Here is a 14,613-nt window from a genome sequence, read left to right on the forward strand (position 1 = left end):
ATAGAGCTCTAGCTTGGCTTCCTGAACGTGTTTTACGAAATCGCCTTTCGTCTCATATTAATCTTGTCCGTCTATGACAATCAGAAAGTTTTTTTTTTTTTTCAAATCTATTCATTATTTTACATTAGTTTGCTAAATTTCTCTATAAATCGATCTCTGAATGTACTAGAGTGATGAAACCTTTCTCTCCTGCTGAGCTACGATGTCAGGATTCCAGGCATGTGCTTTGTAAGTAGTATTCAGGGTTCCCTATTCAGCCAGGAGTTGGAAGAGCGAATTAAATGGTAAGAGGAACATCCAAGCTTCAAGTAGAGTTTCTCACGGACACTTCTGTGTCCGTGAGAACCAGGGCTACCGCTCAATGCAAGCCATTTCAATTACAGTGTCCACAGATCGATTTAGAAGCTAAATTGTCGGTCAGTCAGAACCAGTACAAGAACCACGCAGGTCCCCTAAACAGGAGACTTTACATCTAAATCTGTTTTAACAGTAACTTGATCATGTTCATTTGGTCTGGTATTTGCATCATTAATTAATAAACGCTGATATTGTTTACGGCCAATTAAGAGGAAAATAGCAAATGACCTGGTTTGTGTTGGGGATTACTGTATCTGTAGCTCGTACTATAAGTAGGTATACTACTGAACTGTAACACATGATGGCCACAGGAACCAAGGACTAAATATTTGAATATGTTGTTATGGGTGACATGGCCTTGGACCTGACTCTGTGTCTAAAGTAAACTGGGTTAGTAGTCCTTTTTAGATCTTTAATGGAATGGTTTCCCCATGACAGCAGAAGTAAATAGAACTACAAAAACCTGCCATGTTTTTTTTTTCATGTGGTCTGACACAATGCCCAGTGCAGTGAATGCTCCAGCACAACTCTTTGCTCGTGTCATTTCCCTCACTGAAACAACCTTTCAGTTTAAGCTTTCACAGCCTGCGTCCCAAATGACACCTTATGGGCCCTGGACAAAGTAGTGTACTATATAGGAAATAGGTTGCCATTTGCGACACAACCAAGTTATGTTTTCCTTTTTTTGTGGCCACACAATCTACCCATAATGCATTTGCCAGCAGTTAGTGTAATGAAAATCCAAGCCACAAAAAGCTTTATTTAAAATCGTGTGGTTTTTCATCAGTGTAAGACAAACCCTACCCAATGATGATGTTTTGCTTGTGCTATACCACACATGCCTTGATTTGGGCCGTTTGGGCCATTTACAGCTAATTTAGCGCTTTGTAAATCTCAGTGCTTAACTTAGCTTCATAATTCTGTCAGTGCGGATAAGATATGAAAGCCAAATATGTAATGTTCCTCTCCTTAACCCTGACCTGCACCTTATAATCACTTGCATGTGTTACACTGTGAGGCTCTCTTCCCTGTATTAGGCCTACTGGTATTCCATTTCTGTTTGTCGTCATTTTGACCTGAACAGGGTTCCAGTAGTCCTTTAATATGGTTGCGTACTATGGCACCCTATTCCCTATGAAGTGCACTACTTTTGACCAGAGCCCTATGCGGGCCCTGGTCAAAAGTAGTGCACTACACAGGGAATAGGGTGCCATTTGAGATGCAGACTGTGTTTGCTAGCTTCCGCTGTGAAATATGTTCTCTCAGAGTCCTCATAAAGTGTCACCTTTGGCAACAAAATCCATGATTCGCAACATTCCCATCCACAACGACATTCCGACCTTTTGCAGATTCCATCTGTTCAAGGGGCTACGCCAGGCCGCGAGGAGTCAAATGTGAAGGTAAGTCCGACTTCAAGCATCAGCAGTTTTTCAGTCTACAAAACCCATAACCTTTGCTAGGTGTCTCTGCCAATGACAAAGGGTGGAATAAGTTGCAAGGTTCCCCACGGTGTTCAGAGATAGATGGGAGGGGTTTAGGGTAGCTGAAGGCTGGGACTAAAAACAAACTAAAGATAACTAATGTAAAATATACTGTACTGTGTCTGTAAAAGGTCATAGGAGATAAGGTCTTAAGGTCATAGGAGAAAAGGTCTTAAGATCAAAAGGAGATAAGGTCTTAAGGTTATAGGAGATAAGGTCTTAAGGTCATAGGAGATAAGGTCTTAAGGTCATAGGAGATAAGGTCTTAAGTCATAGATGATAAGGTCTTAAGGTCATAGGAGATAAGGTCTTAAGGTCAAAAGGAGATAAGGTCTTAAGATGATTTAGCATGTCACTTAAAAGAACCCTAATTTCTTCTCTTCATTGACCCTGACCCATCGATAAGTGGACCTCTCCATAGCTGTGGGATTGGGGTTATTGGAACTCAAGAAAATGGCATTTGACAGGGCTGTCCACAGAGCAAAAATAAATGTCTTCATTCTGGATGTATATGTGGAATGGCTATAAAAAAAAAAATACCGTTTACAGGATCTTCACAGTAGGACTGCCATCTTGAACATGTGAACTTTCATTTGCCTTACTTATAAACTTGTATGGAATCTGATAAAATGAATAAACATGTTAAATTACAAGCCTAGTTTAAGCCAAGGAGAAACCACTGAGCTACACAGGGAGAAAGAAAGCATCCTTCCTGGCTAGTCATGATTGGCTGAGATAATGGTGGGGCTGGACATGCCGATGAGTCCTGATTGGTCTGTCATGTCATAGGCTTCAGTCTGTAACAGAATGGGGGATTTCCCAGTCAGTACATAGATAATCCTTGCTACCTGGGATTTCCGGAAAAATATAGCTTTGGACAACTGCAAAAGGGTCGCTACAGCTCTCAACAACATTGCTGCCCTGAATTTAGCTCTGTTTAAGTAGAGAGACTACTTAAGCTAAGGCTTAAGAGGGTGTGAACTATGCTGAATGGGCGTAAACAAAGAAGAGCTCTCTAGGAAGTGTGAAATTCTCATTAAAATCTTTCAAAGGGCATTTACTCCTACTTGTCTCTCAAGTGGGATAACATGTTTATCAACTTTCAAAGCAGCAGTCTATGGCACTGCATCTCCGTGCAATCGGCGTCACTACAGTCCCTGGTTCGAATCCAGGCTGTATCACATCCGGCCGTGATTGGGAGTCCCATAGGGCGGCGCACAATTGGCCCAGCGTCATCCGTGTTTGTTCTTAACTGACTTGCCTAGATAAATAAAGGTTACATATACCATTTTCATAAACAAATCATTTGCTATAAGCCTCAATAGAGAAATACAGACACAAATTTAAAACATCAGAGTCATTCAGTGCTTAAAACAATTTAAATGAAAATCAGTTATTGGGATAGGATAAAACGTATTAGTATGTGAAGAATGTTTTCATATTGACAGACACCATCTGATAGTGTAGGGAGTTTCCCCAGTAACAGTTTTGATTGAATAGTATCAAATAGAGCCCATTGCTAAAAGGGTTCTTCGGCTGTCCCCATAAAACACTTTGAAGAACTCTTTTGGCTCCAGGTAGAACCCTTTTGGGTTCCATATAAAACCTTTTCCACAGAGGGTTCTACCTGGAACCAAAAAGGATTATCCTATGGGGGAAGCCAAAGTAACCTTTTGGAACCCTTTTTTCTACCAGTGTATACTATAATGGTAGCAAATGCCTTGTGACACAAATAAAGATTTCACGTCTGCACTTTTTGTCTCTCTCTGCTTGCCGTAGATGTGAACGAGTGCGTGGTCTTCCCAGGTGTGTGTCCCAATGGGTACTGTGTAAACACCAAGGGCTCCTTCAAGTGCCAGTGTCCTGATGGTCTCACACTGGACTCCAGTGGCCGAGTGTGTGTGGGTGAGTGGATAAGACACTAAGGTTGCAAAATTCCCGAAACTTTCCCAAATTTCCCTGTTTTTTTCAGAAATCCTGTTTGGAGTATTTCTGGAATAAGCTGTGAGGGAATCTTCCAACCTGGAATTCTTCAACTGAGATAAAAAAAAATAAAAAAAATAAAAAAATGGATTTTAGGAAATTATTGGAATTCTGCATCCCTAACAGACACAGTGATCCAATGAGTTGAAATATTCTCTTGGCCAGTTTCCAAGACACACATTAAGCCTATTCCTGGACTGATGAGCTATTTCAATGGAAATTCTCCATTGAGCATGCTTTTAAGCCCAGGGCTAGGTCAAATCGTTGTCCCGAAAACCGCCCCTCTGTTTATTTCTCAAATTTTGCAATGTGTAACTCTTTGGCCAAGGAGGTGACTGAGAATTGTTGGTTGAAGCCCTAGGGGAGGGTTGTTGAGTAAGTTGCTTGTGTTGTGTTATCTGTATTGGTTTATGACAGAAACTCCAGGGAATTGACCGTTTTCTTTAAATAAAGTCTGGTAAGAAAATAGACCATATAATAACTATACTGAACAAAAATATAAATACAACATGCAACAATTTCAAAGATTTTACTGAGTTAATTTAAGGAAAGCAGTCAATGGAAATAAATTCATTAGGTCCTAATCTATGTATTTCACATGACTGGGAATACAGATATGCATCTGCTGGTCACAGATACCTTAAAAAAAAAGATAAGGACGTGGATCAGAAATCCAGTCTGTGTCTGGTGTGACCACCATTTGCCTGAAGGCCAAATCAAACGAAACGCAAACTAGCATTGCGTCGCGTAGATGCGAGAAAAGTAGACTTGCTTTCTAATTTGAAGCGCATGGCGCTTTTGACGGCGTTGGCGTGTACACGCTCATTCACTCTTTGTTTGATTTGGCCTTCATGCAGCGCAACACATCTCCTTCACATACAGTAGAGTTGATCAGACTGTTGATTGTGGTGTGTGGAATGTTGTCCCACTCCTCTTCAATGGCTGCTCGAAGTTTCTGGATATTGGCAGGAACTGGATCAAGCTGTCATACCTCGATCCAGAGCATTCCAAACATGCTCAATGGGTGAGTATGCAGGTCATGGAAGAAATGGGGACATTTTCAGCTTCCAGGAATTGTGTACAGACCCTTGCGACATGGGGCCCTGCATTATCATGCTGAAACATGAGCGGCGGATGAATGGCACGACAATAGGCCTCAGGATCTCGTCACGATATCTTTGTGCATTCAAATGGCCATATCTAAAATGCAATTGTGTTCATTGTCCGTAGCTTATGCCTGCCTCATACCATAACGCCACCTCCACCATGGGGCGCTCTGTTTACAACGTTGACATCAGCAAACTGCTCGCCCACACGACACCATACACGCGGTCTGTGGTTGTCCAGCCGGATGGACGTACTGCCAAATTTTCTAAAACAACGTTTTATATGGTAGAGAAATGATCAAATCAAATTATCTGGCAACAACTCTGGTGGATATTCCTACCAGACAAGTCCGACCTAAAATATTACCTTAATGTAAAGTGTTAGCTTCATGTAAAGGGTACCTTAATGTAATGGATTCCTTAATGTAAAGTGTACCTTAATGTAAAGTGTTATCTTGTTAGGATCCCATGGATTTATTTTTGTATGTATTGACTGCTATGGATGAACTATAAACGTAAACTCTACTGTATCTGACAGACGTGCGGTCTGAGCACTGTTACCTGACGTGGGAAGAGGACTCGTGTGCCAAGCCCGTGCCCGGCCGTTTCCGCATGGACGCCTGTTGCTGCACGATGGGCGCCGCCTGGGGGAAGGAGTGCGAGGCGTGCCCCCTGCCTGGCACTTCCGAGTATGACGCCCTCTGCCCCCGAGGCCCAGGCTTCGCCAACCGAGGAGACGTCCTCACCGGAAGGCCCTTCTATAAAGGTGAGGAGGGTTGCAATATATTGGTTGTTTCCCAAAATTCCCAGGTTTTCCAGAAATCCAGGTAGTTAGTGTCACTCCTCAATATTACATCATTTAGCAAACAGATAACAGGAAGTAAGGATAGGAAGTAAGTATAGGAAGTAAGACTAGGTAGTGATTAATATGCATCTGGTTGTAGGAAGTAGGACTAGGCAGTGATTAATATGTGTCTTTGTTACAATATAAATCGGATCATTTTGTGGATGTGTCTCTCTTTGACAGACATCAACGAGTGTAAGGTGTTCCCCAGCATGTGTGTCCATGGCAAGTGTCGCAACACCATAGGCAGTTTCAGGTGCCACTGCGCCGGAGGATTTTCCCTCGATATGGAAGAGCGCAACTGCACAGGTGAGACAATGACCACATTATGTGTGTCCCATTATTATGCATAGAAATGATCTGTTAATACAGTTTGTCCCGATTGCGTGAATATTTTTCTTCAAAATAGGGATCACTTTTGCAAAACAGTTAACACAGCCCACCAAACTGAAGTGTGTTTGTGTAATGCACTAACAAAACATAAAAACCTTAAAATACCTGTCACAAAATTAAACAAAACAAGATCATTTGTCATCGAATGAGAATATTTATTTAGCAAAATTAACTAACATATGTTCTCAAAGTTTATTTGTCGTGTACACAGTTTACAGCAGGTATAAACAATGCGGCGAAATGCTTACTCGCAAGCTCCCTCAACAGTGCAGTACAAATATCAATGTCAATATAAAAGATATGATAACATCTGTTCTGCTGTCCTCTGTGTGTGTGTTCAGACATAGATGAGTGTCGTATCTCTCCGGACCTGTGTGGCCAAGGGGTCTGTGTCAACACTCCGGGTAGTTTTGAGTGTGAGTGCTCCGAGGGCTATGAGAGTGGCTTCATGATGATGAAGAACTGCATGGGTGAGTCCAACCTCTCTCTCTCTCTCCCTCTCTCTCTCTCTCTCCCTCACTCTGCAGTATCTCGCTATCTCTCTCTTCCTCACTCTTCCTCTCTCTCTCTCTCCCTCTCCACAGTACCTTTCTGTCTCTCTCTCGCTCTCTCTACAGTATCTCTCTCTTTCTCTCTCTACAGTATCTCCTTGTCACGACCGTCGTATAAATAATTGTACCAAGGCGCAGCGTGAGTAGAGATCCACATTTTAATGATAGTGAAACTTCCAAAACAACAAAGATATAACGATCGTGAAAATACGTAGCGCACATAGGCACTAATACGTGGAGCCGGAACAGGTTGCACCGGACTGATGACACGCTCCTCAGGACGAGTGCGGGGAGTCGGCACAGGACGTACTGGGCTGGGGAGGTGCACTAGAGGCCTGGTGCGTGGAGCCGGTACAGGACGTACCGGGCTGGGGAGGCGCGCTGGAGGCCTGGTGCGTGGAGCCGGTACAGGACGTACCGGGCTGGGGAGGCGCGCTGGAGGCCTGGTGCGTGGAGCCGGTACAGGACGTACCGGGCTGGGGAGGCGCGCTGGAGGCCTGGTGCGTGGAGCCGGTACAGGACGTACCGGGCTGGGGAGGCGCGCTGGAGGCCTGGTGCGTGGAGCCGGAACAGGTTGCACCGGACTGATGACACGCTCCTAAAAACGCCTGCGCTGCAGCATACTCCTAGGCAACATCTCTCTCCGATATCCCTCCTCAAACTACTCCATCGACTCCCAGACGGTCTCTGGCTCTCTCCTCGGCTCAGCCGACCGACCGCCCCTTGTGCCCCCCCCCCCAAAAAAAACTTGGGGTTGCCCTTGGGTTGTTTGTGGCCGCGGACCCCGGCGTGGTCGCTGTCCTCCTTTACTCCTCGGCGACTCCCACCAAGGAAGGGTCTCGCATCCACCTAGTATCTCTTCCCATGACCAACTCTCCTTCACCTCCTGGGCACGCTGCTTGGTCCTGTTTAGGTGGGATATTCTGTCACGACCGTCGTATGAATAATTGGACCAAGGCGCAGCGTGAGTAGAGTTCCACATTTTAATGATAGTGAAACTTCCAAAACAACAAAGATATAACGATCGTGAAAATACGTAGCGCACATAGGCACTAATACGTGGAGCCGGAACAGGTTGCACCGGACTGATGACACGCTCCTCAGGACGAGTGCGGGGAGTCGGCACAGGACGTACTGGGCTGGGGAGGTGCACTAGAGGCCTGGTGCGTGGAGCCGGTACAGGACGTACCGGGCTGGGGAGGCGCGCTGGAGGCCTGGTGCGTGGAGCCGGTACAGGACGTACCGGGCTGGGGAGGGCGCTGGAGGCCTGGTGCGTGGAGCCGGTACAGGACGTACCGGGCTGGGGAGGCGCGCTGGAGGCCTGGTGCGTGGAGCCGGTACAGGACGACCGGGCTGGGGAGGCGCGCTGGAGGCCTGGTGCGTGGAGCCGGTACAGGACGTACCGGGCTGGGGAGGCGCGCTGGAGGCCTGGTGCGTGGAGCCGGTACAGGACGTACCGGGCTGGGGAGGCGCGCTGGAGGCCTGGTGCGTGGAGCCGGTACAGGACGTACCGGGCTGGGGAGGCGCGCTGGAGGCCTGGTGCGTGGAGCCGGTACAGGACGTACCGGGCTGGGGAGGCGCGCTGGAGGCCTGGTGCGTGGAGCCGGTACAGGACGTACCGGGCTGGGGAGGCGCGCTGGAGGCCTGGTGCGTGGAGCCGGTACAGGACGTACCGGGCTGGGGAGGCACGCTGGAGGCCTGGTGCGTGGAGCCGGTACAGGACGTACCGGGCTGGGGAGGCGCGCTGGAGGCCTGGTGCGTGGAGCCGGAACAGGTTGCACCGGACTGATGACACGCTCCTAAAAACGCCTGCGCTGCAGCATACTCCTAGGCAACATCTCTCTCCGATATCCCTCCTCAAACTACTCCATCGACTCCCAGACGGTCTCTGGCTCTCTCCTCGGCTCAGCCGACCGACCGCCCCTTGTGCCCCCCCCCCCCAAAAAAAACTTGGGGTTGCCCTTGGGTTGTTTGTGGCCGCAGACCCCAGCGTGGTCGCTGTCCTCCTTTACTCCTCGGCGACTCCCACCAAGGAAGGGTCTCGCATCCACCTAGTATCTCTTCCCATGACCAACTCTCCTTCACCTCCTGGGCACGCTGCTTGGTCCTGTTTAGGTGGGATATTCTGTCACGACCGTCGTATGAATAATTGGACCAAGGCGCAGCGTGAGTAGAGTTCCACATTTTAATGATAGTGAAACTTCCAAAACAACAAAGATATAACGATCGTGAAAATACGTAGCGCACATAGGCACTCATACAAAACAATATTCCACATCGCAGGTGGGAAAAAGGTCACACTAACTATGATCCCCAATTAGAGGTAACAATATTCATATGCCTCTAATTGGGAACCATACACACACACCAACATAGAAATCTAATACCTAGAAACCCCCCTAGTCACGCCCTGACCTAAAACACCATAGAGAACCCCGAGGGCTCTCTGTGGTCAGGGCGTGACACTCCTCTCTCTTTCCCTCTCTCTCTCTGATTCCTCTCTACAGTATATCTATCTCTCTCTCTCTACAGTATCTCATCTCTCTCTCTCTCTCTGATTCCTCTCTACAGTATATCTATCTCTTCCTCTCTCTACAGTATCTCATCTCTCTCTCTCTGATTCCTCTCTACGGTATATCTATCTCTTCCTCTCTCTACAGTATCTCATCTCTCTCTCTCTGATTCCTCTCTACAGTATATCTATCTCTCTCTCTCTCTACAGTATCTCATCTCTCTCTCTCTCTCTGATTCCTCTCTACAGTATATCTATCTCTTCCTCTCTCTACAGTATCTCATCTCTCTCTCTCTGATTCCTCTCTACAGTATATCTATCTCTCTCTCTCTCTACAGTATCTCATCTCTCTCTCTCTCTCTGATTCCTCTCTACAGTATATCTATCTCTCTCTCTCTCTCTCTACAGTATACCTATCTCTTCCTCTCTCTACAGTATCTCATCTCTCTCTCTCTCTCTGATTCCTCTCTACAGTATATCTATCTCTTCCTCTCTCTACAGTATCTCATCTCTCTCTCTCTTCCTCTCTCTTCCCCCTTTACAGTCTTTCTCTTCCTCTTTTAGAGTCTCTCTCTCAATTCAATTTCATTCAAAGGGATTTATTGGCATTGGAAACATGTATACATTGCTAAAGCAAGTCAAATAGATAATAAACAAAAGTGAAATAAACAATAAAAAATGAACAATTAACATTACACTCACAGAAGTTTCAAAGGAATTGAGACATTTCAAATGATCATATTATGGCTATGTACAGTGTTATAACGATGTGCAAATAGTTAAAGTAAAAAAGGGAAATTGAATAAACCGTCCGAATGGAGCAGCGGTCTAAGGCACTGCAACTCAGCGCAAGAGGCGTCACTACAGTCCCCGGTTTGAATCCAGGCTGTATCACCTCCGGCTGTGAATGGGAGTCCCATAGGGCGGTGCACAATTGGCCCAGCGTCGTCCGGGTTTGACCGGGGTAGGCCGTCATTGTAAATAAGAATTTGTTCTTAACTGACTTGCCTAGTTAAATAAAGGATACATAAAAATTGTAATAAAAATATGGGTTGTATTTAGAATGGTGTTTGTTCTTCACTGGTTGCCCTTTTCTTGTGGCAACAGGTCACAAATCTTGCTGCTGTGATGGCACACTGTGGTATTTCATCCAATAGATATGGGAGTTTATCAAAATTCGAATTTGTTGTTGGTCTGTGTAATATGAGGGAAGTATGTGTCTCTAATATGGTCATACATTTGGCATGAGGTTAGAAAGTTCAGCTCGGGTTCCACCTCATTTTGTGGGCAGTGTGCAAATAGCCTGTCTTCTCTTGAGAGCCAGGTCTGCCTACGGCAGCCTCTCTCAATAGCAAGGCTATGCTCACTGAGTCTATACATAGTCAAAGCTTTCCTTAATTTTGTGTCAGTCACAGTGGTCAGGTTTTCTGCCATTGTATACTCTCTGTTTAGGGCCAAATAGCATTCTAGTTTGCTCTGCTTTAAAAAAAAAAATCTTTCCACTGTGTGTTGTCATGATTTGGTTGGGTCTAATTGTGTTGCTGTCCTGGGGCTCTGTTGGGTCTGTTTGTGTTTGTGAACAGAGCCCCAGGACCAGCTTGCTTAGGGGACTCTTCTCTAGGTTAATCTCTCTGTAGGGGATGGCTTTGTTAAGGAAGATTTGGGAATTGCTTCCTTTTAGGTGGTTGTAGAATTTAACAGCTCTTTTCTGGATTCTGATAATTAGCGGGTATCGGCCTAATTCTTTTCTGCTTGCATTATTTGGTGTTTTACATTGTACACTGAGGATGTATTTGCAGAGTTCTGCATGCAGAGTCTCAATTTGGTGTTTGTTTCATTTTGTGAATTATTGGTTGGTGAGCAGATCCCAGACCTCACAACCATAAATGGCAATGGATTCTTAACTGTTTCAAGTATTTTTAGCCAGATCCTAATTGGGATGTCGAGTTTTATGTTTCTTTTGATGGCGTAGAAGGCTCTCTCTCTCTTTCCACAGTATTCTCTCTCTACAGTCTCTCTCTCTCTCTTCCTCTCACTACAGTATCTCTCTGGGTGTATCTCAAAATGCATACTACCATGCTCCGAGCCACGCAAATTGGAGCACGGGTGTCACGTCCTGACCAGTAAAAGGGGTTATTTGTTATTGTAGTTTGGTCAGGACGTGGCAGGGGGTATTTGTTTTATGTGGTTCGGGCTGGTTGTGTTAGTAGTTGGGTGTTTGATTTATTATTCCGGGTTTTGGGCACTGTTCTATGTTAATGTATTTCTATGTTTAGTCTAGTCATTTGTATTTCTATGTTTAGTTAATTGGGGGTTGGACTCTCAATTTGGAGGCAGGTGTTTTCTAGTTGCTTCTGATTGAGGGTCCTATAAATAGGTGTTTGTGTTTGTATTTTGTGGGAGATTGTTCTTGTTTAGCCTGACAAGACTGTCCAGTTCGTTTTGTTTTGTATACGTTTTTGGTGTTTTTCCTTCTTCACATAAATAAAAGAAGATGAGTGTACATTTTCCCGCTGCGTCTTGGTCTCAACCCTACGACAACGGGAGGGTTGGAGTATGAGTCCAAATCAAAGCATGAGTCCAAATTAAGAAACGGAGCATGGAGGGCACTTCTTTGTACATATTTTGAAGCAAGCTTCCAACGGAAAGTATGCAAAGAAATATGACGCAACCACATAAAACAATGATGGAACATTTCTTGAAATCAATGGCGGCTATTATTTGAGCTGAAGCGAGAGAAAATACACTCTGGGTGTTTCTCAATATGCATTCTGCCGTGCTCTACACTCATGCTCCAAGTGCATTCTCTGACGACGTTCTCTTGAGTACGTTCTTGTTAAGTGAACCGTCGTCCAGCCAGGACAATGGCAATAGAGATGAAAGAAGATATACACAAAGCAAACGTTTTAAGTTTTACTTAAATATCAGCTAGCTTTATGTCCCTAATACAGTCCCTGGTTCTAATTCAGGCTGTATCACATCCGGCCGTGATAGGGAGTCCCATAGGGCGGCGCACAGCGTCGTCCGGGTTTGGCCGGGGTAGGCCGTCATTGTCAATAAGAATTTGCTCTTAACTGACTTGCCTAGTTAAATAAAGGTTAAATAAATATGTGAATCGTAATAATGTACTGTAGCTAACCAGAAAGTTTAACAGGTCACAAATAATTGTTAGCTAGCTACCCACGAAGAATTGACATCTATCTGGCATAATACTAGTTTTAGCTCATTTTTGCCAGTTAAACTATCTGGTTAAATACATTAGTACGATTTACATATAGCTAGCTATATGTAGTTATGAAGTAAAACAGTTGCTTTGTGTTTATCTTGTTTCGTCTCTATTGCCATTGTTGTCCTGGTTGGAAGATGGTTCAGTGAATGGGTAAGTCCATAGTACGTCCATAGTAAGTCAGTAGGGCTAACTGGCTAGTTAGCCACAAAGAATCGGTAGCTACCCATGCAGAATGTACATCTACCTTGCATAACATTCGTTTTAGGTAATTTTTTCCTGTTTAACTGGCTGGCTTTATTAGATTATAACAATTCACATATCTAGCTGATAATTATTAAGTAAAACGTTTGCTTTGTGTATATCTTGTTTCGTCTATTGTTGCCATTGTCCTGGCTGGAAGAAAGTTCAGTAAATGGGGAGGTGAAGCGTGACGTAATACAGTAAGGGGAGTGTGAGTGCTTCTCTGATGTATTGTTTAATGCATTCTCCACACTCTCGTCTTGACGAAAACGTATTCAAGAGAACGTGGTGGGATAATCCACTCGCAGCATGAGAGTGTGGAGCGCGGTAGTGTCTCTCTATCTCTGCTTCCTGTTTCCTCAGTATGGAATCACCTGAAACACAACAAAATACTATATATTCACGTTCTTCGACAACAACAAAAAATCTAAAAAGTGAGCATTTGGAGACAGTGGTCAGGTAAACAAAACCAAAGCATAGAATGCTGTCTTACCTTGTCCATAGACTGATTTTAGGCATGTGTAATACTACTAAAGCATATGTAGATGGTAAAAAGTTAACATCTGCAGCGCAGTAAAAATATTTGCATCATCAAGGCATGTTTCAAAGTCACAGAACTGTGGATATATATATACTATATATATAGGAAAAGAAGGGGATTGAGTCAAAGGGCAGTGGACCGGTTTCGAACCGACTCTGCCAACTCTGGCATATATGGTACCGGGTTCCGTGGCACTAACCACTGAACCACACAGGCCACCGTACAATGTGTTTTATTTAGAAAGGATAAGTGTTGGTGACATGTTAGGGAGTTTTTCTGCCATCCCGTGTGTTACTAATACTGAATTACCTGTTGTGTGTATGTTCTCTCAGACATAGACGAGTGTGAGCGGGACCAGTCCCTGTGTCGTGGGGGGTCTTGTGAGAACACAGAGGGCAGCTACGAGTGTGTTTGCCCCCAGGGACACCAGCTCACTGCGGACGGGGCAGTGTGCGAGGGTGAGTAAGCAACACTGTAAATGTTAGACCTCAGTACACATAACAAATACTGAACATGTAACAAATACTGAGCAAAAAATAGACAGACCAAATGAACACACGACAGTTACTGAACATTTTAACTAATGTTTGTTACTTTACAATAATGTGCCAAATCCCAGTCTATATCATAAACATCATGACAAAATACTCAACAACATCTAGGGTTCTTCTCAGCAACATGCAGGGTTCTTCTCATTAGACATGCAGGGTTCTTCTCATTAGACATATAGGGTTCTTCTCATTAGACATGTAGGGTTCTTCTCATTAGACATCTAGGGTTCTTCTCATTAGACATGCAGGGTTCTTCTCAACTATATGCAGGGTTTTTCTCAACAACATGCAGGGTTCTTCTCAACAACATGCAGGGTTCTTCTCATTAGACATGCAGGGTTCTTTTCATTAGAAATGTAGGGTTCTTCTCAACAACATGCAGGGTTCTTCTCATTAGACATGTAGGGTTCTTCTCATTAGACATCTAGGGTTCTTCTCATTAGACATGCAGGGTTCTTCTCATTAGACATGTAGGGTTCTTCTCATTAGACATCTAGGGTTCTTCTCATTAGACATGCAGGGTTCTTCTCAACAACATCTAGGGTTCTTCTCAACAACATGCAGGGTTCTTCTCATTTGACATGCAGGGTTTTTCTCATTTGACATGTAGGGTTCTTCTCATTAGACATGTAGGGTTCTTCTCATTAGACATGTAGGGTTCTTCTCATTAGACATCTAGGGTTCTTCTCATTAGACATGTAGGGTTCTTCTCAACAATATGCAGGGTTCTTCTCATTAGACATGTAGGGTTCTTCTCATTAGACATGTAGGGTTCTTCTCATTAGACATGCAGGGTTCTTCTCAACAACATCTAGGGTTCTTCTC

The 14,613-nt window shown here is 44.6% G+C and overlaps 1 protein-coding gene across 1 annotated transcript in view; it reads left to right on the forward strand.

The window, feature by feature from the left end:
• Positions 1-14,613, forward strand: part of fbn2a (fibrillin 2a) — a 213,954-nt gene that overhangs the window by 125,045 nt on the left and 74,296 nt on the right. The window contains exons 22-27 of the mRNA XM_045693798.1: positions 1,707-1,757; positions 3,618-3,743; positions 5,466-5,693; positions 5,955-6,080; positions 6,506-6,634; positions 13,570-13,695. Of these exons, the coding sequence (XP_045549754.1) occupies positions 1,707-1,757; positions 3,618-3,743; positions 5,466-5,693; positions 5,955-6,080; positions 6,506-6,634; positions 13,570-13,695 (786 nt within the window). The remainder of the gene's footprint in view (positions 1-1,706; positions 1,758-3,617; positions 3,744-5,465; positions 5,694-5,954; positions 6,081-6,505; positions 6,635-13,569; positions 13,696-14,613) is intronic.

The sequence above is a fragment of the Salmo salar genome, chromosome ssa01 (genome assembly GCF_905237065.1).
Source record: "Salmo salar chromosome ssa01, Ssal_v3.1, whole genome shotgun sequence".
In the NCBI taxonomy this organism is placed as follows: Eukaryota; Metazoa; Chordata; class Actinopteri; order Salmoniformes; family Salmonidae; genus Salmo; species Salmo salar.